We start from the raw sequence: 24,818 nt of genomic DNA, 5'->3' as shown, positions 1-24,818 counted from the left end.
CAAAACATCAGCGATCCACCTCCGTGCTTTACAGTAGGTATGGTGTTCCTTTCATCATAGGCCTTGTTGACCTTTCTCCAAATGTAACATTTATGGTTGTGGCCAAAAATTACATCTTAGTCTCATCACTCCAAATTACCTTGTTCCAGAAGTTTTAAGGCTTGCGGTCTAATGGCTTTCTTCTGACGACTCGACCATGCAGCCCATTTTTCTTCAAGTGCCTCCTTATTGTGTATCTTGAAGCTTCCACACTGCTAGTTTTCAGAGAGTCCTGTATTTCAGCTGATGTTATTTGTGGATTTTTCTTTGCATCCCCAACAATTTTCCTGGCAGTTGTGGACGACATTTTTGTTGGTCTACCTGACCGTGGTTTTGTTTTTACAGAGCCTCTGATTTTCCATTTGTTAATTACAGTTTGAACGCTGCTGACTGGCATAATCAATTCTTTGGATATCTTTTTGTATCCCTTTCCTGCTTTATACAGTTCAACTACCTTCTCCCGTAGATCCGTTGACAGTTATTTTGCTTTCCCCATGACTCACAATCCAGAAATGTCAGTGGCTGGATGAAAGCTGCAAGAGTCTATGAGGATTCCAGAAACTCACTCAGCTTTTATGCACACATGCTGATTACAAGCAAACAGGTCACAGGTGAGGATGTTACCTTTAGCAGCCATTCAAAGCCCTTTGTGTCAACTTCTGTGCATGTTATCAGGCCAAAATCACCAGGGTATGTGAATTTTTGATCAAATTTTTGGATGTTTTGGGTTGTTATTATGATTTAAAATGAGAAAACACAGTAGTTTGACAATAAATGGCTTCATCCATTCACTAACCATGAGTGGAGAAAAAGTTTTGGTGTTATCTACTATATAGTTGTCTAAGGGTCACTTCCATCTTTCTGTCTGTCTGTCTGTCACGGATATTCATTGGTCGCGGCCTCTGTCTGTCATGGAAATCCAAGTCGCTGATTGGCAAAACGCCCACGACCACTGCCACAACCAATCAGCGACGGCCATAGTCTGGCAGCGAAATAGCCGCTGCTTTACTGCTGTGCAGTCAGCGCTGAGCGCTCACACAGGGTTAATGCCAGCGGTAACGGACCGCAGAGTAACGCACCCTGTTAACGCAGCTACTATCCCTGTGTGACCAACTTTTTACTATTGATGCTGCATATGCAGCATCAATAGTAAAAAGATCTAATGTTACAAATAATAATAATAATAATAATAATAATAAAAAAAGGTTATTCTCACCTTCCGACGTCGCACGCTGTCCTCGGCAGTGCAAGTGGCAGGTTCCGGTGCCAAGTATGCTATGCGAGAAGGACCTGCCATGACGTCACGGTCATGTGACCGCGACGTCATCTCAGATCCTGCGCTCATACCAACCCTGGGACCGGAAGCTGCCGCGTTCACCGCACACAGGCGCCAGGACTTCAAGGGGCCTTCGGAAGGTGAGTATATGTTTATTTTTTATTTTAAGTATTTTTTAACCACGCATATAGTGCCCACATTGCTATATACTACATGGGCTGTGTTACAGACTGCGTGGGCTCTGTTATATACTACATCTCTGTGCTATATACTGTGTAGCTGGGCAATATACGTGACTGTGCAATATACAACGTGACTGTCCAATATACTACGTGGCTGTGCAATATACTACGTGCTCTGTGTTATATACTACGTAGCTGTGCAATATACTATGTGGCTGTGTCGGTTCTGTTATATACTACGTCACTGTGCAATATACTGCGTGCCTCTACAATATACTACGTGGCTCTGCTATATACTACGTCGCTGAACAATATACTACATAGCTGTGCAATACACTACGTAGCTGTGCAATACACTACGTGACTGTGTTATATACTACGTGGCTGTGCAATATACTACGTGCCTGTGCAATATACTACGTGGCTCTACAATATACTACGTGGCTATGTTATATACTACGTGGCTCTGCTATATATACTACGTGGCTGACCCATATACTACATACCTGTGCAATACACTACGTGGCTATGTTATATACTACGTGGCTGTGTTATATACTACGTAGCTCTGCTATATACTACGTAGCTATGTTATATACTACGTCGGTTGTGTTATATACAGTGGGGCAAAAAAGTATTTAGTCAGTCAGCAATAGTGCAAGTTCCACCACTTAAAAAGATGAGAGGCGTCTGTAATTTACATCATAGGTAGACCTCAACTATGGGAGACAGACTGAGAAAAAAAAATCCAGAAAATCACATTGTCTGTTTTTTTTATCATTTTATTTGCATATTATGGTGGAAAATAAGTATTTGGTCAGAAACAAAATTTCATCTCAATACTTTGTAATATATCCTTTGTTGGCAATGACAGAGGTCAAACGTTTTCTGTAAGTCTTCACAAGGTTGCCACACACTGTTGTTGGTATGTTGGCCCATTCCTCCATGCAGATCTCCTCTAGAGCAGTGATGTTTTTGGCTTTTCACTTGGCAACACGGACTTTCAACTCCCTCCAAAGGTTTTCTATAGGGTTGAGATCTGGAGACTGGCTAGGCCACTCCAGGACCTTGAAATGCTTCTTACGAAGCCACTCCTTCATTGCCCTGGCGGTGTGCTTTGGATCATTGTCATGTTGAAAGACCCAGCCACGTTTCATCTTCAATGCCCTTGCTGATGGAAGGAGGTTTGCACTCAAAATCTCACGATACATGGCCCCATTCATTCTTTCATGTACCCGGAGCAGTCGTCCTGGCCCCTTTGCAGAGAAACAGCCCCAAAGCATGATGTTTCCACCATCATGCTTTACAGTAGGTATGGTGTTTGATGGATGCAACTCAGTATTCTTTTTCCTCCAAACACGACAAGTTGTGTTTCTACCAAACAGTTCCAGTTTGGTTTCATCAGACCATAGGACATTCTCCCAAAACTCCTCTGGATCATCCAAATGCTCTCTAGCAAACTTCAGACGGGCCCGGACATGTACTGGCTTAAGCAGTGGGACACGTCTGGCACTGCAGGATCTGAGTCCATGGTGGCGTAGTGTGTTACTTATGGTAGGCCTTGTTACATTGGTCCCAGCTCTCTGCAGTTCATTCACTAGGTCCCCCCGCGTGGTTCTGGGATTTTTGCTCACCGTTCTTGTGATCATTCTGACCCCACGGGTGGGATTTTGCGTGGAGCCCCAGATCGAGGTAGATTATCAGTGGTCTTGAATGTCTTCCATTTTCTAATTATTGCTCCCACTGTTGATTTCTTCACTCCAAGCTGGTTGGCTATTGCAGATTCAGTCTTCCCAGCCTGGTGCAGGGCTACAATTTTGTTTCTGGTGTCCTTTGACAGCTCTTTGGTCTTCACCATAGTGGAGTTTGGAGTCAGACTGTTTGAGGGTGTGCACAGGTGTCTTTTTATACTGATAACAAGTTTAAACAGGTGCCATTACTACAGGTAATGAGTGGAGGAAAGAGGAGACTCTTAAAGAAGAAGTTACAGGTCTGTGAGAGCCAGAAATCTTGATTGTTTGTTTCTGACCAAATACTTATTTTCCACCATAATATGCAAATAAAATGATAAAAAAACAGACAATGTGATTTTCTGGATTTTTATTTCTCAGTTTGTCTCCCATAGTTGAGGTCTACCTATGATGTAAATTACAGACGCCTCTCATCTTTTTAAGTGGTGGAACTTGCACTATTGCTGACTGACTAAATACTTTTTTGCCCCACTGTACTACGTCACTGTGCAATATAGTACATAACCTGTGCTATATACTACCTACATATTCTAGAATACCTGATACGTTAGAATCGGGCCACCATCTAGTCATTTATATTCTCTGAAAAAGGGACAAGAAAGCAAAAATGTTGCTGGGGTATGTAAACTTTTGAGCAAAACTGTAGATCCCACACTAATTACTCTATATACATTTGAATTTTTCCTATTTAAACCAAGGTTACCCATTTATCAATAATAGTGGTATTAAACCATTTTTGGATTGGATTGGGGCTCCCCCTACTGGGTAGTTACAGGGTATTTATTTGCCATGTACAGGGTGTGTATAGGGTTGGTACAGGGTGTATATAGGGTATTTATTGGCCATGTACAGGGTGCAGGGCCGGACTGGCCATCTGGCAAATGCCAGAAGGGCCTGTCTGGTCGTGGGCCACCTTGTCTGCTAAGTTTATTAACAGAATTGGTGTTCTCAAGACACCCATACTTTTAAGAGTTGTGAAGGAGCAAAAAGTTGCTGACTCCATCACTTATCTCAGCAGGCCACGGGAATCATTAGAACTATTGGTCATGTAGTAAATCTTGCTTTCATCCATCCAAGGTAATATATTCCATCTGGTGCTTGGAGGAGGGGGACAGCATGGGCCTGTATGATTTCAAATGCCAGGGCTGAATTTCAGTCCCAGTCCTTACCTGACAGGGTGTATATAGGGAAGTTACAGGATTGGTATAGGGTAGGTACAGGGTATTTATTGGCCATGTACAGGGTGTATATAGGGCAGTTACAGGGTATATATTGGCCATGTACAGGTTGTGTAGAGGGTAGTTACAGGGTGTGTATAGGGTAGGTACAGTGTATTTATTGGCCATGTATAGGGTGTGCATAGGGTAGATACAGGGTGTGTATAGGGTTGTTACAGGGTATATATTAGCCATATACAGGGTGTGTATAGGTTAGGTACAGGGTATTTATTGGCCATGTATATGGTGTGTATAGGGTAGATACAGGGTATTTATTGGCCATGTATATGGTAGATACAGGGTATTTATTGGGTGTGTGTAGGGTGTGTATAGGGTAGTTACAGGGTATTTATTGGGCATGTACAGGGTGTGTATAGGGTATTTACAGGGTGTGTATAGGGTAGGTACAGGGTATTTATTGGCCATGTATAGGGTGTGTATAGGGTAGTTACAGGGAACATGGTGACCACGTATATAGTGTGTATAGGGTAGGTACAGGGTATTGGGCATGTACAGGGTGTGTATAGGATAGCTACAGGGTGTGTGTATAGGGTAGTTACAGGGTATATATTGGCCAAGTGCAGGATGTGTATAGGGTAGATACAGGGTGTGTATAGACAGTATAGGGTAGTTACAGGGTACACAGTGGCCATGTACAGGGTGTGTATAGGGTTGGTACAGGGTATTTATTGGGTGTGTATAGGGTAGATACAGGGTATTTATTGAGTGTGTATAGGGTAGATACAGGGTATTTATTGGCCATGTATAGGGTAGATACAGGGTATTTATTGGGTGTGTGTAGGGTGTGTATAGGGAAGATACAGGGTATTTATTGGGCATGTATAGGGCGTGTATGGGGTAGATACAGGGGGGTATAGGGTAGTTACAGGGTACATGGTGGCCATGTATAGAGTGTGTATAGGGTAGGTACAGGATATTGGGCATGTACAGGGTGTGTATAGGATAGCTACAGGGTGTGTATAGGGTAGTTATAGGGTATATATTGGCCATGTGTAGGATGTGTATAGGGTAGATACAGGGTGTGTATTGGCCATGTACAGGGTGTGTATGGGGTAGATACAGGGTGTGTATAGGGTAGGTACAGGGTATTTATTGGGCATGTATAGGGCGTGTATAGGGTAGATACAGGGGGGGTATAGGGTAGTTACAGGGTACATGGTGGCCATGTATAGAGTGTGTATAGGGTAGGTACAGGGTATTGGGCATGTACAGGGTGTGTATAGGATAGCTACAGGGTGTGTATAGGGTAGTTACAGGGTATATATTGGCCATGTGTAGGATGTGTATAGGGTACAGGGTGTGTATAGACAGTATAGGGTAGTTACAGGGTACACAGTGGCCATGTACAGGGTGTGTATGGGGTAGGTACAGGGTATTTATTGAGCATGTACAGGGTGTGTATAGGATAGCTACAGGGTGTGTATAGGGTAGTTACAGGGTACACATTGGCCATGTACAGGGTGTGTATAGGGTAGTTACAGGGTGTACATTGGCCTTGTACAGGGTGTGTATAGGCTAGGTACAGGGTATTTATTGGCCATCTATAGGGTGTGTATAAGGTAGTTACAGGGTATTTATTGGGTGTGTATAGGGTAGATGCATGGTGTGTATAGGATAGTTACAGGGTATATATTGGCCATGTACAGGGTGTATACAGGGTAGTTATAGGGTGTGTATAGGGTAGGTACAGGGTATTTATTGGGTGTGTATAGGGTAGTTACATTGTATATATTGGCCATGTACAGGGTGTGTATAGGGTAGATACAGGGTGTGTATAGGGTAGGTACAGGGTACTTATTGGCCATGTACAGGGTAGACTCAGGGTGTATATAGAGTAGTTACATTGTATATATTGGCCATGTACTGGGTGTGTATAGACAGTATAGGGTAGTTACAGGGTACACAGTGGCCATGTACAGGATAGTTACAGGGTATATATTGTAAATGTACAGGGTGTGTATAGAGTAGATACAGGATGTGTATAGGGTAGATACAGGGTGTGCATAGGGTAGATACAGGGTGTGCCCGTGGTAAGTGCCTGTCTGCCCCATATGGTGCTTTACTTTTTGACTCCAGTGCCGTATATATAGTGTCTTTGGGGGAGGCAAGCCTACCAGTGTCATACTTCACTGCACATGCACTTTAGAAAAGGATTGATTCCTAGGCACAGATGGGCAGGTGCAATTAGTGGTTCCTGGTATCCCTGGTTTCTTTCTGCACATGTATCACTTTATTTGTGTTCTTTTTGTGATGATTTATGCATCTAATGATGTTTTGTGAACTTTCAATAAAATCTGTTTTTTTACTTATGATACCTAAAAACTCTTGTTTCTCTTTGCATGCATACTTTCTAGAGTGGGTAAATTCTCTATGTATTTGAATGGGCTAACTGTAGCCCTTTTTGTTGACAAGATTATGTCAAGGAGGTTTTTGTGGCTATTAGATACAGGGTGTGTATAGGGTAGATACAGGGTGTGTATAGGGTAGATACAGGGTGTGTATAGGGTAGATACAGGGTGTGTATTGGCCATGTACAGGGTGTATATAGGGTAGTTACAGGGTGTGTATAGGGTAGATACAGGGTGTGTATAGGGTAGATACAGGGTGTGTATAGGGTAGATACAGGGTGTATATAGGGTAGTTACAGGGTGTGTATAGGGTAGATACAGGGTGTGTATTGGCCATGTACAGGGTGTGTATACGGTAGATACTGGGTGCGTATAGGGTAGATACAGGATGTGTATAGGGTAGATACAGGTGTGTATTGGCCATGTACAGGGTGTATATAGGGTAGTTATTATTATTTATTATTGTACATTTTTATAGCGCCATTTATTCCATGGCACTTTACATGTGAATATGGGCCAAATATAGACAAATACATTAAACATGAGCAAACAACAAGGCACGCTGGTACATAAGGAGGGAGGACCCTGCCCGTGAGGGCTCATAGTCTGCAGGGGATGGGTGATGAAACACTAGGAGAGGGTAGGGCAGGTTGTGTGGTAGTTCAGTAAGTTCAGGATCACTGCAGTCACAGGGTGTGTATAGGGTAGATACAGGGTGTGTATAGGCCATGTACAGGGTGTGTATCGGCCATGTACAGGGTGTGTATGGGGTAGATACAGGGTGTGTATCGGCCATGTGCAGGTTGTGTATGGGGTAGATACAGGGTATCGTCCTTGTACAGGGTGTGTATCGGCCATGTACAGGGAGTGTATAGGGTAGATACAGGGTGTGTATTGGCCATGTACAGGGTGTGTATGGGGTAGATACAGGGTGTGTATAGGGTAGATACAGGGTGTATATTGGCCATGTACAGGGTGTGTATTGGGTAGGTACAGGGTGTGTATAGGCCATGTACAGGGTGTGTATCGGCCATGTACAGGGTGTGTATGGGGTAGATACAGGGTGTGTATCGGCCATGTGCAGGTTGTGTATGGGGTAGATACAGGGTATCGTCCATGTACAGGGTGTGTATCGGCCATGTACAGGGAGTGTATAGGGTAGGTACAGGGTGTGTATTGGCCATGTACAGGGTGTGTATGGGGTAGATACAGGGTGTGTATAGGGTAGATACAGGGTGTATATTGGCCATGTACAGGGTGTGTATGGGGTAGATACAGGGTGTGTATTGGCCATGTATAGGGTGTGTATAGGGTAGATACAGGCTGTGTACTGGCCATGTATAGGGTGTGTATAGGGTAGATACAGGGTGTGTATCGGCCATGTACAGGGTGTGTATGGGGTAGATACAGGGTGTGTATCGGCCATGTACAGGGAGTGTATAGGGTAGATACAGGGTGTGGATTTGCCATGTACAGGGTGTATATAGGGTAGATACAGGGTGTGTATTGGGCCATGTACAGGGTGTGTATGGGGTAGATACAGGGTGTGTATGGGGTAGATACAGGGTGTGTATGGGGTAGATACAGGGTGTGTATAGGGTAGATACAGGGTGTGTATTGGGTAGGTACAGGGTGTGTATTGGCCATGTACAGGGTGTGTATGGGGTAGATACAGGGTGTGTATAGGGTAGATACAGGGTGTGTATTGGCCATGTACAGGGTGTGTATTGGGTAGATACAGGATGTGTATAGGGTAGATACAGGGTGTGTATAGGGTAGATACAGGGTGTGTATAGGGTAGATACAGGGTGTGTATAGGGTAGATACAGGGTGTGTATCGGCCATGTACAGGGTGTGTATAGGGTAGATACAGGGTGTGTATCGGCCATGTACAGGGTGTGTATAGGGTAGATACAGGGTGTGTATAGGGTAGATACAGGGTGTGTATAGGGTAGATACAGGCTGTGTATTGGCCATGTACAGGGTGTGTATGGGGTAGATACAGGGTGTGTATAGGGTAGATACAGGGTGTATATTGGCCATGTACAGGGTGTGTATGGGGTAGATACAGGGTGTGTATTGGCCATGTACAGGGTGTGTATAGGGTAGATACAGGGTGTGTATAGGGTAGATACAGGGTGTGTATTGGCCATGTACAGGGTGTGTATAGGGTAGATACAGGGTGTTTATTGGCCATGTATAGGGTGTGTATAGGGTAGATACAGGGTGTGTATCGGCCATGTACAGGGCGTGTATGGGGTAGATACAGGGTGTGTATCGGCCATGTACAGGGAGTGTATAGGGTAGATACAGGGTGTGTATCGGCCATGTACAGGGAGTGTATAGGGTAGATACAGGGTGTGGATTTGCCATGTACAGGGTGTATATAGGGTAGATACAGGGTGTGTATTGGGCCATGTATAGGGTGTGTATGGGGTAGATACAGGGTGTGTATGGGGTAGATACAGGGTGTGTATAGGGTAGATACAGGGTGTGTATTGGGTAGGTACAGGGTGTGTATTGGCCATGTACAGGGTGTGTATGGGGTAGATACAGGGTGTGTATAGGGTAGATACAGGGTGTGTATTGGCCATGTACAGGGTGTGTATTGGGTAGATACAGGATGTGTATAGGGTAGATACAGGGTGTGTATAGGGTAGATACAGGGTGTGTATAGGGTAGATACAGGGTGTGTATAGGGTAGATACAGGGTGTGTATAGGGTAGATACAGGGTGTGTATCGGCCATGTACAGGGTGTGTATAGGGTAGATACAGGGTGTGTATCGGCCATGTACAGGGTGTGTATAGGGTAGATACAGGGTGTGTATAGGGTAGATACAGGGTGTGTATAGGGTAGATACAGGGTGTGTATAGGGTAGATACAGGCTGTGTATTGGCCATGTACAGGGTGTGTATGGGGTAGATACAGGGTGTGTATAGGGTAGATACAGGGTGTATATTGGCCATGTACAGGGTGTGTATGGGGTAGATACAGGGTGTGTATTGGCCATGTACAGGGTGTGTATATGGTAGATACAGGGTGTGTATCGGCCATGTACAGGGTGTGTATAGGGTAGATACAGGGTGTTTATTGGCCATGTATAGGGTGTGTATAGGGTAGATACAGGGTGTGTATCGGCCATGTACAAGGTGTGTATGGGGTAGATACAGGGTGTGTATCGGCCATGTACAGGGAGTGTATAGGGTAGATACAGGGTGTGTATCGGCCATGTACAGGGTGTGTATAGGGTAGATACAGGGTGTGCATCGGCCATGTATAGGGTGTGTATAGGGTAGATACAGGGTGTGTATTGGGTAGGTACAGGGTGTGTATTGGCCAGGGCCGGACTGGGACTAAAATTCAGCCCTGGCATTTGAAGTCACACAGGCCCACTTGTCGCATGGTGACTGTATAATATCTTTGTACACTTGTACGCTACAAGAAGTGAGGGGAGTGTAACACGACTATATAACATATAATTACAGCTGTATCCAGCATTACAGCTCAGCCCCCATAGAATGTAATACAGCACAGCCCCCATAGACTATAATACAGCACAGCCCCCATAGACTATAATACAGCACAGCCCCCATAGAATGTAATACAGCACAGCCCCCATAGAATATAATACAGCACAGCCCCCATAGAATATAATACAGCACAGCCCCCATAGACTATAATACAGCACAGCCCCCATAGACTATAATACAGCACAGCCCCCATAGAATGTAATACAGCACAGCCCCCATAGAATGTAATACAGCACAGCCCCCATAGACTATAATACAGCACAGCCCCCATAGACTATAATACAGCACAGCCCCCATAGACTATAATACAGCACAGCCCCCATAGAATGTAATACAGCAAAGCCCCCATAGAATGTAATACAGCAAAGCCCCCATAGAATGTAATACAGAACAGCCCCATAGAATTTAATGCAGCACAGTCCCCATAGAATGTAATGCAGCCAGCCCCATAGAATTAAATGCAGCACAGCCCCATAGAATGTAATACAGCACAGCCCCATACAATATAATGCAGCACAGCCACCATACAATGTAATGCAGCCAGCCCCATAGAATATAATGCAGCACAGGCCCATAGAATGGAATGCAGCCAGCCCCATAGAATATAATGCAGCACAGGCCCATGGAATGGAATGCAGCCAGCCCCCATAGAATGTAATGCAGGCAGCCACCATACAATATAATGCAGCACAGCCCCCATGGAATGTAATGCAGGCAGCCCCCATAGAGGGTAATGCAGGCAGCCCCCATAGAATGTAATGCAGCACAGCCCCATAGAATGTAATGCAGCACAGCCCCATAGAATATAATGCAGCACAGCCCCATAGAATATAATGCAGCACAGCCCCATAGAATATAATGCAGCACAGGCCCATAGAATGGAATGCAGGCAGGCAGGCCCCATAGAATGTAATGCAGGCAGGCAGCCCCCATAGAATTTAATGCAGGCAGGCAGCCCCCCATAGAATGTAATGCAGGCAGGCAGCCCCCATAGAATGTAATGCAGGCAGGCAGCCCCCATAGAAAGTAATGCAGGCAGGCAGCCCCCCATAGAATGTAATGCAGGCAGGCAGCCCCCCATAGAATGTAATGCTGGCAGGCAGCCCCCCATAGAATGTAATGCAGGCAGGCAGCCCCCATAGAATGTAATGCAGGCAGGCAGCCCCCATAGAATGTAATGCAGGCAGGCAGCCCCCATAGAATGTAATGCAGGCAGGCAGCCCCCATAGAATGTAATGCAGGCAGGCAGCCCCCATAGAAAGTAATGCAGGCAGGCAGCCCCCCATAGAATGTAATGCAGGCAGCCCCCATAGAATGTAATGCAGGCAGGCAGCCCCCATAGAATGTAATGCAGGCAGGCAGCCCCCATAGAATGTAATGCAGGCAGGCAGCCCCCATAGAATGTAATGCAGGCAGGCAGCCCCCATAGAAAGTAATGCAGGCAGGCAGCCCCCATAGAAAGTAATGCAGGCAGGCAGGCAGGCAGGCCCCCCCCCCATAGCTCCACAATCCAGTCATCACTCATTGATAAAAAAAAAACAAACACACTACTCACCTCTCTCCTCGTGTCTCGCGCTGCTCTGGCTCTGGTCTCAGTCTCAGCAGTCGCAGTCTGCCCGCCCGGTCACACAGCAGGTGCGCGATGATATGACGTCATCACGCACCCGCAGTGTCAGCGGCAGGCAGAGCGGGGAATGATGAGAGAGGGGGCGTCAGCAGACGCTCTCTCCTCCATCATTGCATTCAACTGTACCGGCGTCTATGACGCAGGTATAGTTGAATGCGGGGCTGGTAGTGTGCCGCGACAGCGTGGGGAGTGTGCCGACAGCGGCACATTCGAGCGGCCCACTACTGCCATCGGCCCTTCTGGCATTTGCCAGAACTGCCCTATGGCCAGTCCGGCCCTGGTATTGGCCATGTATAGGGTGTGTATAGGGTAGATACAGGCTTTGTACTGGCCATGTACAGGGTGTGTATAGGGTAGATACAGGGTGTGTATCGGCCATGTACAGGGTGTGTATCGGCCATGTACAGGGTGTGTATAGGGTACATACAGGGTGTGTATGGGGTAGATACAGGGTGTGTATTGGCCATGTATAGGGTGTGTATAGGGTAGATACAGGCTGTGTACTGGCCATGTATAGGGTGTGTATAGGGTAGATACAGGGTGTGTATTGGGTAGGTACAGGGTGTGTATAGGGTAGATACAGGGTGTGTATAGGGTAGATACAGGCTGTGTATTGGCCATGTACAGGGTGTGTATAGGGTACATACAGGGTGTGTATGGGGTAGATACAGGGTGTGTATTGGCCATGTATAGGGTGTGTATAAGGTAGATACAGGCTGTGTACTGGCCATGTATAGGGTGTGTATAGGGTAGATACAGGGTGTGTATAGGGTAGGTACAGGGTGTGTATAGGGTAGATACAGGGTGTGTATTGGCCATGTACAGGGTGTGTATGGGGTAGATATAGGGTCGGTACAGGGTGTGTATAGGGTAGGTACAGGGTGTGTATTGGCCATGTACAGGGTGTGTATGGGGTAGATACAGGGTGTGTATAGGGTAGATACAGGGTGTGTATAGGGTAGGTACAGGGTGTGTATAGGGTAGGTACAGGGTGTGTATAGGGTAGGTACAGGGTGTGTATAGGGTAGGTACAGGGTGTGTATAGGGTAGGTACAGGGTGTGTATAGGGTAGGTACAGGGTGTGTATAGGGTAGGTACAGGGTGTGTATAGGGTAGATACTGGGTGTGTATAGGGTAGATACAGGCTGTGTATTGGCCATGTACAGGGTGTGTATGGGGTAGATACAGGGTGTGTATAGGGTAGATACAGGGTGTGTATTGGGTAGATACAGGGTGTGTATTGGCCATGTACAGGGTGTGTATTGGGTAGATACAGGATGTGTATAGGGTAGATACAGGGTGTGTATAGGGTAGATACAGGGTGTGTATAGGGTAGATACAGAGTGTGTATAGGGTAGATACAGGGTGTGTATAGGGTAGATACAGGGTGTGTATCGGCCATGTACAGGGTGTGTATAGGGTAGATACAGGGTGTGTATCGGCCATGTACAAGGTGTGTATAGGGTAGATACAGGGTGTGTATCGGCCATGTACAGGGTGTGTATAGGGTAGATACAGGGTGTGTATAGGGTAGATACAGGGTGTGTATTGGCCATGTACAGGGTGTGTATAGGGTAGATACAGGGTGTGTATAGGGTAGATACAGGGTGTGTATAGGGTAGATACAGGGTGTGTATAGGGTAGATACAGGGTGTGTATAGGGTAGATACAGGGTGTGTATTGGCCATGTACAGGGTGTGTATAGGGTAGATACAGGCTGTGTACTGGCCATGTATAGGGTGTGTATAGGGTAGATACAGGGTGTGTATAGGGTAGATACAGGGTGTGTATAGGGTAGATACAGGGTGTGTATTGGCCATGTACAGGGTGTGTATAGGGTAGATACAGGCTGTGTACTGGCCATGTATAGGGTGTGTATAGGGTAGATACAGGGTGTGTATAGGGTAGATACAGGGTGTGTATAGGGTAGATACAGGGTGTGTATAGGGTAGATACAGGGTGTGTATTGGCCATGTACAGGGTGTGTATTGGGTAGGTACATGTCCCCTTATGAACTGTGCACTGAGAATAACATCCCCGCAGACCAGCACCAGCTGCAGACAGGGCCGCAGCGGCAGAATCCCCCCGGAGAGGAGAGGACACCGCCGGGGGAACACACACCTGAATGTCCAGCACGGAGGGTCTGAGAGGTGCTGACCCCGCCTCATGCGCCGCCTCCTCCCTGTGACTTTCATCTTCCCCGCAGCCTCCTCCTTCCTCCTCCTCCTCCTCTCCATCCTGTCCCTCGGCCTCCTCCTGTCCGGCCTCCTCTGCTCGGGATTCCTCCATGTTCAGTGAGCTGCAGGTGACCGCATCCCCGCCGCCTACGTCACGGCCCTGTGCTCCCTGACATGCCTGTCACCAGTCGGCGCGGCGCTCGTCACTATGGTAACCGTCGGCGCAGGCTCCGTTCTGTGCGGGGTGATGGCAGTGTGAGCCGGTGAGGGCTGCGGGGCGTCACTGCGGGGCACATGGATGGATGGGCAGTCCAGCTCTTTTCGGTGATCCGGTTCATTCGGTTCCGCTCACCATAAACAGCCGGCTCTTTTTTTAAATAGAAACACGTTTGTAAAGACTTTCTTTTAGCATTGCTGTTTTCCTCAGATTGTTCGCTCTTGTGAACAGGGCCCTGCTGCTCGGTTAATGTATTACTTTCTAAGACTAGTTTTACATTTGCGTTTCAATCCGCAGCGTTTAAAACGCATCCGCAAGTGGTGGAAAAAACGCATATAAACACGTACAAACGTGGCGTTTTTTAGACGCATGCGGTGTCGCATGCGGTTAAAACAACACGGCGTTTGTACGTGTTTATATGCGTTTTTTCCTGCGTTTGCGTTTTTGGTACGCATGATGAGAAATTTCACAAGAGAAAAATCAAGATAACCAGACACCGCCAATGAGACTACAGAGGGCGTGTATTATGACGAAACGCAAAACGGTATAAATGGCCCCCCAAAAGAAATTCATGAATAGCTGGTTTTTGTTCATTCTGCTTCACAAAAATCGGAATAAAAAGCGATAAAAAATGTTACCAATAAAAATGTCAACTCGTCTCGCAAAAAACGAGACCTCACATGACTCTGTGGACCAAAATATGGAAAAGTGGTAGCACTCAAAATGTGGTAACGCAAAAAATATTTTTGGGAATAAAAAGCGTCTTTTAGTGTGTGACAGCTGCCAATCATAAAAATCCAGTAGAAAACCCCCTATAAATCGAAATCAAACCCCCTTTATCAACTCCTTAGTTAGGGAAAAATAAAAAATGTTATTTATTTCCATTTTCCCGTTAGGGTTAGGGTTTGGATCCCTTTATCACCTTGATGGTGGGGGGAGGCTTATCAGTGTCTAAACTTGTTTTTCTCTATTGAAACACATGCGTTCAAAAACGCAACCAAACGCATGTGCTTAAAAACGCATGCGTTTACATAGACAGCAATGCGTTGTTTTGTCGCAATCCTTGCGCAATCGACCGCATGCGTTTCCTGGCAGCAAATAGACGCCTCTAGAAATTACTACATGTTGCATTTCCGCGCCAAGAAGCAAACGACGAAAAAACGCATGCGTCGTCAAACGCGGCAAAACGAGAGAAAACAAAAATGCATGCGTTTTTAAGTTAAATATAGGAAAACAAAACGCATGCGTTTATATGCGGTACAAACGCTGCGGCAACAACCGCAAATGTGAAACCAGCCTAATATGTGGCATTTTTTGTACATTGCTGTAGTCTATGAGCACACGTAGATGGAACCTCTGCGGATTTTTCCACGCCTGTTTTGAGAAATCCGCAGGTAAAAAGCACTGTGTTTTACCTGCGGATTTTGTGCGGATTCCACCTTCGGTTTTACACCTGTGGATCCCTATAATGGAGCAGGTGTAAACCGCTGCGGAATCCGCACAAAGAACTGACAACGCTACGTTTCCACGTGTTATTTTCCGCAATGTGTGCACATACCCTTAGGGCTCATACTTGCGCAAAACTCAGATGAGTCTCGCATGTTAATACCTGGCACTCAGATCGGAGCGTGTGGCCACATAGGAATACATGCAGCCGCACAGGAATACATGCAGCCGCACAGGAATACATGCAGCCGCACGCTCCGCTCCTCTGTGCCAGGTGCAGCGCCGGGTATTGCCGTGTGAGACTCATCCGAGTTTCGCACAAGTGAGTTTGAGCCCTACGGGTATGTGCACACGTTACAGATTTTGCTGCAGATCCAAAGCTGTTTTCCCTGAGTTTACAGTACCATGTAAACCTATGGAAAACAAAATCCGCAGTGTACATGGTGGGGAAAATACCACGCGGAAACGCTGCATTGTATTTTCCACAGCGTGCCAATTATTTGTGCGGATTCCGCAGCGGTTTACACCTGCTCCATAATAGGAATCCGCAGGTGTAAAACCGCTGGTGGAATCCTCACAGTAAACGCATAAAATCCGCAGGTAAAACACAGTGCTTTTTACCTGCGGATTTCTCAAAACAGGTGCGGAAAAATCAGCAGAGGTTCCATCTACGTGTGCACATACCCTAAGCCTGTATATGGCATGTAGGTTATAGGAAGCTGAATTACATGTTACCCTAACATCAGATCGCTGAGATGAGGATATGTGCACACGTTGCAGATTTGGCTGTGGAATTTTCTGCATCTTTTGGCAGAAAACGCAGGTAAAAATTTGTGCAGATTTGATGCGTTTTTTTGTGCGGATTTTCATGCAGATTTGTCTGCGTTTTTGTAACCTAAATAAAGATCTATTATTTAACAAAAAAAAATTGTGGCGTCATTTCTTTGTCCAACCTCTTATTTTACATACTCCATTGAAGAATAATGTTATACACAGACAGATCGATGATAGATAGATAATACCGATGTTTAGTAATGAACCTAATAAAATGGTACACAGTTAAAGACACACACACAAAATCTGCACACAATATGTTTAATTTAAAAAAAAAAAAAAAGGGAAAAAAATGGCGTGGGCTCCCTCACAATTTTCTGTGCCAGAGAGGGAAAGCCGGCGACTGGGGGCTGATATTTCTAGCCTGGGAAGGGGTTAATGCCCATGGAGCTTCCCAGGCTATGAATATCAGCCTGCAGCTGTATATTTAGCCTTTACTGGCTATTAAAATAGGGGACCCCCCAAAAAAATGACGTGGGATCCCCCTATCTATATATCTATATATCTATATATATATATAATTGTCTAAGGGTTTTTCCGTCTGTCTGTCTGTCCTGGAAATCCCACGTCTCTGATTGGTCGAGGCCGCCAGGCCTCGACCAATCAGCGACGGGCACAGCATGGCGACGATGATGTCATAAAGGTTGTCTCGACCAATCAGCGACCGGCACAGCATGGCGACGATGATGTCATAAAGGTTGTCTCGACCAATCAGCGACGGGCACAGTCTGCCGCGAATTCGCCTCGACCAATCAGCGACGGGCACAGTATTGACGTAGATGTCATAATGGTTGCCATGGCGACGATGATGTCATAAAGGTTGCCTCTACCAATCAGCGACGGGGACAGTCTGCCGCGAATTCTGGAATCATCATTGTCCAAATACTACGGGGACATGCATATTCTCGAATACCCGATGCGTTAGAATCGGGCCACAATCTAGTATATATATAATTGTCTAAGGGTTTTTCTGTCTGTCCTGGAAATCCCGCGTCTCTGATTGGTCGAGGCCGCCAGGCCTCGACCAAATCAGCGACGGGCACAGTATCGACGTAGATGTCATAATGGTTGCCATGGCGATGATGATTATTGTCCATATACTACGGGGACATGCATATTCTAGAATACCCGATGCGTTAGAATCGGGCCACAATCTAGTAATTAATAGCCAGAAAGGCTACGCAGACAGCTGCGGGCTGATATTCATAGACTAGAAAGGGGCCATGGATATTGCCCCCTGGCTACAAATACCAGCCGCCCTAGAAATGGCACATCTGTAAGATGCGCCAATTCCGGCAATTAGCCCCTCTCTTCCCACTGCCCTGTAGCGGTAGCATATGGGGTAATAAGGGGTTAATGTCACCTTTGATTGTAAGGTGACATTAAGCTCAGTTGGTAATGGAGAGAGGGTCAATAAGATACCTATCCATTACTAATCCAATAGTAGTGAAAGAGTTAAATAAAGACACAGACAGAAAAAAGCATTTTAATATTCATAATTTCACCATACTTACAACCACACTTAATTCCCGACGCCCTCGATCACCTGTAAAAAATAATAAACCAACAGTATACTCCCTGGTCCGACGCAGTCCAATTAATAACAAGCGTCCCACGACAATCTCCAATACAGAGCTGTCACATCAGAAGATATGACAGCTCTATAGGCCTCCAGTGACACACTGACAGGAGACAATGGCTCCTGCAGTGTTATCACTGAGGGTTCAATGGCCTCTCATTTTACGGCACTGCTGCGTGAGAATTTTCCCACGCAGCGGTGCCACAAGTGACAGTACGAACTATACTGTACCCATAGCGGTGGAGGGATACAGTGCGGAAGGATACCGCCCGTCATTGTATCCGGAGCCCCTGGAGAGTGGTCGCATCTGCCGATGTGACAGCTCTCCATGGGAGATCATCGTGGGACACTCGTTATTAAATGGATTACATTGGATCAGGGAGTATAATGTGGGTTTATTATTTTTAAATTTTTTACAGGTGATCAAGGGCTTCGGGGATTAGCTGTATGTTGAGTATGTACTGTATGTCTATATGTTTGTACTGTATTTTTTTTTTTTACACTTAAACACAGTAGCCGGATGATGGAACTACTACTGTCCCATCAACTGGCTAGCTGTCACTGTAGCAGGCATAGCCGGATGGAACTAGTCCCATCGGACGATGCCTGCCTACACACAGACCCGCACGTACGCACACACCCACAGCCTCGCACACACACACATACAGCCCCGCACATCTCCGCACACACACATACGGCCTACACATCTCCGCACACACAGTATCTGCCCACACACTCTTCCCCCTCCCGATCTGCAGCGTTTCTCGCAGGCAAATCCGCAGATCTTTTTTAAAGCTGTGGTTTTGCTGCGGATCGGCCAGACACAATGGAAGTCAATGGGTGCAGAAACGCTGCAGATCCGCAAAAAGAATTGACATGTTGTGGAAAAAAAAAGCTGCAATTCCGCACTTTTTTTTTTGCAGCATGTGCACACCAAATGTCAATTTCACATTGACTAACATTGCTTGTGCACTACACTGCGGATTTGATGCAATTCAGGATTCTGGCGCATGCATTGACGGGGCCGTGGACTCTAATGGTGCCGACAGTCAACAATTGCTCTGGTGTGCATCATATTCGGCCACATACGCCAGCAGCATCCAGGGGGGTGGAGATTTCATGGAATCACATCCACTTTGCCTCGAAATTTAAACCGTGTACACATGTAGCGTAAATACAGCAGATTGTTGCTGTGTTTAACTGTTCAAGCAAAGTGATGTGACTAAATGACAACTGCCCCCGCTGTGTGCCAAGGATGCTGCGAAACTGCGGTTTTGGTGCTTTTTTTTTTCTCTTCTATGTGGAGCCTAAAAATAGCATGTAAAGATCTGCATTTCCTTTTTTTAAGTGGGGAAGCAAATATTTTCTGTTAGGCTGCCGTCACACTAGCAGTATATGGTCAGTATTTTACATCAGTATTTGTAAGCCAAAACCAGGAGTGGGTGATAAATGCAGAAGTGGTGCATATGTTTCTATTATAATTTTCCTCTATTTGTTCCACTCCTGGTTTTGGCTACAAATACTGATGTAAAATACTGACAAAATACTGCTAGTGTGACGGCAGCCTAAAAAGCACTTTAAACACGTGGCTTCACATCTGCATCAAAAATGCATCAAATAAAGGAGAGAAGATTGTTATTGTGTAATTTGGTGCGGACATCTGCAGGAAACAAAAAGCCCAGTATTTCTGTAATGTGTGAACACAGCCGTACACAGACAGCAAAAAGGCAGACGTCGTATAGTGAAGCTGCATAAAGACGAGAAAGTTCTGGCTGCCACGACTGTGGATGATTGAACAAAAATGAAATCCACCGGTCCTAACTTGAGATGAGCAGGGTGCACAGATAATGTCCTGCCAGGTCTGGCTAATCAAAAGCTGCACCGGGGACGCCGAAAGGTTAGAGATTCGTGGCCTCCCTCCAGCCGCCAGGTTCCACTGACTTTCACACTGGACCACAGACCCGTGAATCTGTCAGCTCACCTTTAGTCCCAACTGTCCCGGATACTGTGGACAGTCCTGGATTTGGGTGTCTGTAGAATTTCCCTCACTACCACTGCCCCTCTGACATCCCCTCCTGCCAGGGGATTAAGAAACGGTAAATGGGCGTGGATTGGAGTGTGGACAAAATTTGCCTCATGATCGGTCCATTTTTTTGATCTTCAAAGGTTGGGAGGTATGAAAAAAGTAGAAATATTCCATTTACTCATACCTGATGCTTTATCCTGGTTCCCTGCTAGTCTCTGTGTACTCTGTTGTGTCATCTTAACATGTGACCACTGCAGCCAATCACTTATTACATGAAGTCAACCTGTCTTATGTACTGGTTCTTGTACGGTCTGGGATATATCATTACAATCAGAGCTATGGAGTCGATAACCAGGGCCGTATTTAGAGTTTCTGCTGCCCTAGGCACTTTTAGTGCTGCCTCCCCCTTTGGTGAGTATGACACTATCGGCAGTGACTTTGGCAAGAATTGCTGATGTGAAAGTAGCTTTTTGCAGTAGATCCGGCAGTTTTTCTGCATGTGCCGCGTAACGGATCACTTACGGCAACACTGCGTTCAGCCCCATTCATTCCCTATGGGATTTGCGGCACTTGCCGTGATCTGGCAAATGCAGTACCATACCTCCCAACTTTTGAAGGGAAGGAGGTATAAAGTTTGCGGCGCGCGTAGTGCGCCGCGGCAAATTTTAGGCCACGCCTCTGACCACACCAATTCACAACTAGTCACACCCATATCCACGTCTCAACCACAGCCATTTAGCACTGCTGATCACTCTGTTTTATATACAATAATTATAAACACAAAAAAAATATGGCCACACAGTGCTCCATACTGTATAATGGCCACTCATAGTGCTCCATACTGTATAATGGCCACACACAGTTCTCCATACTTTATATTGATCCCACATGATGCTCCATACTGTATAATGGCCACACATGATGCTCAATACTGTATAATGGCCACACATGATGCTCCATACTGTATAATGGCCACACATGATGCTCCATACTGTATAATGGCCACACATGATGCTCCATACTGTATAATGGCCACACATGATGCTCTATACTGTATAATGGCCACCCATGATGCTTCATACTGTATAACAGCCACACATGATGCTCAATGCTGTATAATGGCCACACACAGTTCTCCATATTGTATAATGATCCCACATGATGCTCAATACTGTATAATGGCCACAAATGATGCTCCATACTGTATAATGACCCCCCCTCCTGTATGCATGGCTCATCTCCCTCCCATCCCATATGCATGGCTCATATCCCCCCTGCTGTATGCCTGGCTCATATTCCCCCCCCTGTATGCATGCATGGCTCATATTCCCCCCTGTATGCATGGCTCTTATTCCCCCCCCTGTATGCATGGCTCACATTCCCCCCATATGCATGGCTCATATTTCCCCCCTGTATGCATGGCTCATACTCCCCCCCCCTGTATGCATGGCTCATATTCCCTCCTGTATGCATGGCTCATATTCCCCCCCTGTATGCATGGCTCATCTCTCCACCCCCACCCCCCCCGCTCCTGCTCCTGCTCTCATCTTGCATGGCGTGGCTTACCGTCCTCCTTCATCCCCCCGTCCCCTGTCCCTCTGTCCCTCATACTCACCTTTCCCACACCGCACGGCCACACCGACATCCCTCTCGCTCTGTCCCGACTCCCGGCGCAGCACCTTCTTCCTGCCTGAGCAGTCATGTGATACCGCTCATTAAGGTCATGAATATATACATATTCATGACCTTAATGAGCGGTACCACGTGACCGCTCACTCAGGACGCGCTGCAGTGCAGACGCTGAGACCAGGCATCGCTGGAGCAGGGTGAGTAAGACGTCGTCAAGGAGGGTGGGTGGGAGGGAGGCAGGCAGGTGGGCGGGCGGGGGGTGGGGGCTGGGTTACGGTCGGTCGGGAGGTGACCCAGGACTTAAATTTAGAAAAAAAAAAAAAAACCTTGCGCTCAGGTGCCGCCCCCTGCATTGTCTCGCCCTAGGCACGTGCCCTCAAGTGCCTAGTGGCAAATATGGCCCTGTCGATAACCCAAAACTCCGACTCCTCCTAGTTTTCCACACTGGCTCCGATTCCGACTCTATAATACTGACTCCACTGCCCAATTACAATCCTGCTCCAGTATATGCCTAATGTGCAGATAACCCCGACATCAGCACACCTTGCTTCATTGCCCAGCCTTGTAATGGCATGTAATCCAGGGGGGCATACCTTGTCCGGAGACTAGCATCATCTTCAGACTCTTCTCATCATCCATATATACACTATGTACTTTATGTCCCAAGGGACACTTGTAACAGAGGCATCTTTAGAATCTTTTCACTGCCAGAAAAAATCACCATGATGCTAGTCTAGGGGCAGAAGATGCTGCTTCCTGGAGGTGGATGACACTGGCAGGTCACTGTAGATGACACAGGTGGCGTTGTCACTGTCAGTGTTACACCACAATGTGGCGGCAGCAGTCACAGTGACGCCCTGGATTTTGCTAGGTGTTACAATGCTGTATCTGCATGTTTGTTTTTGGCATCTTTGCAGATATGGATTGCAGGAGTTGGCACTTTGTCTCATGGGGCTGTACGTCAGCACAAGATTATCATGATGCAGATCTACAGGCACTGCACAAAATCTTACGGGGACACTAGGAAAGTATATTGTTGCACCACATTAGCCAGTAGCTTGAGAGTCCACAGTGGTTGGTACCTGTTAATGGCCACCTAGATGATGGTAACAAATAGCAGCTGTAGGGACTACTCAGGTCTCTTCACACACAACAGGACAAGAGATTAGTAATAAGACAAGTGATGGGAAGCAGAACTATCAGTATAGGAAGTGGTTGTACGTTTTGGACAGACAATAAATGAGGAGTGTGAAAGTTTTCTTATTCTCTGATTGAGGTCTGGTTCAGGGTTGCAATGCCTCCATGAGTTCTGAGGAGCACATTCCTTAACCCCTTCATGACCCAGCCTATTTTGGCCTTAATGACCTTGCCTTTTTTTGAAATTCTGACCAGTGTCCCTTTATGAGGTAATAACTCAGGAACGCTTCAACGGATCCTAGCGATTCTGAGATTGTTTTTTCGTGACATATTGGGCTTCATGTTAGTGGTAAATTTAGCTCGATAATTTCTGAGTTTATTTGTGAAAAAAACAGAAATTTGGCGAAAATTTTGAAAATTTCGCAATTTTCACATTTTGAATTTTTATTCTGTTAAACCAGAGAGTTATGTGACACAAAATAGTTAATAAATAACATTTCCCACATGTCTACTTTACATCAGCACAATTTTGGAGACAAATTTTTTTTTTGCTAGGAAGTTATAAGGGTTAAAATTTGACCAGTGATTTCTCATTTTTACAACAAAATTTACAAAACCATTTTTTTTAGGGATCACCTCACATTTGAAGTCAGTTTGAGGGTTCTATATGGCTGAAAATACCCAAAAGTGACACCATTCTAAAAACTGCACCCCTCAAGGTGCTCAAAACCACATTCAAGAAGTTTATTAACCCTTCAGGTGTTTCACAGCAGCCGAAGCAACATGGAAGTAAAAAATGAACATTTAACTTTTTAGTCACAAAAATGATCTTTTAGCGAAAATTTGTTTATTTTCCCAAGGGTAAAAGGAGAAACTGGACCACGAACATTGTTGTCCAATTTGTCCTGAGTACGCTGATACCTCATATGTGGGGGTAAACCACTGTTTGGGCACACGGCAGGGCTCGGAAGGGAAGGAGCGCCATTTGACTTTTTCAATGAAAAATTGGCTCCAATCTTTAGCGGACACCATGTCGCGTTTGGAGAGCCCCCGTGTGCCTAAACATTGGAGCTCCCCCACAAGTGACCCCATTTTGGAAACTAGACCCTCCAAGGAACTTATCTAGAAGCATAGTGAGCACTTTAAACCCCCAAGTACTTCACAAATTGATCCGTAAAATGAAACAGTACTTTTTTTTCACAAAAAAACTATTTTAGCCTCAATTTTTCCATTTTCACATGGGCAACAGGATAAAATGGATCCTAAAATTTTGTTGGACAATTTCTCCTGAGTACACCGATACCTCACATGTGGGGGTAAACCACTATTTGGGCACATGGTAAGGCTCGGAAGGGAAGGAGCGCCATTTGACTTTTTGAATGAAAAATTATCTCCATCGCTAGCAGACACCATGTCACGTTTGGAGAGCCCCTGTGTGCCTAAACATTGGAGCTCCCCCACAAATGACCCCATTTTGGAAACTAGACCCCCCAAGGAACTTATCTAGAAGCATAGTGAGCACTTTAAACCCTCAGGTACTTCACAAATTGATCCGTAAAAATGAAAAAGTACTTTTTTTTCACACAAAATTTCTTTTAGCCTCAATTTTTTCATTTTCACATGGGCAACAGGATAAAATGGATCCTAAAATTTGTTGGGCAATTTCTCCTGAGTACGCCGATACCTCATATGTGGGGGTAAACCACTGTTTGGGTGCACGGCAAGGCTCGGAAGGGGAGGCGTGCCATTTGACTTTTTGAATGGAAAATTAGCTCCAATC

The 24,818-nt window shown here is 45.9% G+C and overlaps 1 protein-coding gene across 1 annotated transcript in view; it reads right to left on the bottom strand.

Moving 5' to 3' along the window:
• UBXN2B (UBX domain protein 2B) overlaps positions 1-14,395 on the bottom strand; it is a 49,630-nt gene extending 35,235 nt beyond the window's left edge. Inside the window, exon 1 of the mRNA XM_077267770.1 lies at positions 14,115-14,395. Coding sequence (XP_077123885.1) covers positions 14,115-14,282 — 168 coding nt within the window. The 5' untranslated portion in view covers positions 14,283-14,395. The remainder of the gene's footprint in view (positions 1-14,114) is intronic.
• Between the last annotated feature and the right edge of the window lie 10,423 nt (positions 14,396-24,818).

This window comes from Ranitomeya variabilis, chromosome 6 (assembly GCF_051348905.1).
Source record: "Ranitomeya variabilis isolate aRanVar5 chromosome 6, aRanVar5.hap1, whole genome shotgun sequence".
In the NCBI taxonomy this organism is placed as follows: Eukaryota; Metazoa; Chordata; class Amphibia; order Anura; family Dendrobatidae; genus Ranitomeya; species Ranitomeya variabilis.
The sequence above is the reverse complement of the archived record's forward strand: the minus strand, read 5'-3'. Positions and strand labels throughout refer to the sequence as shown.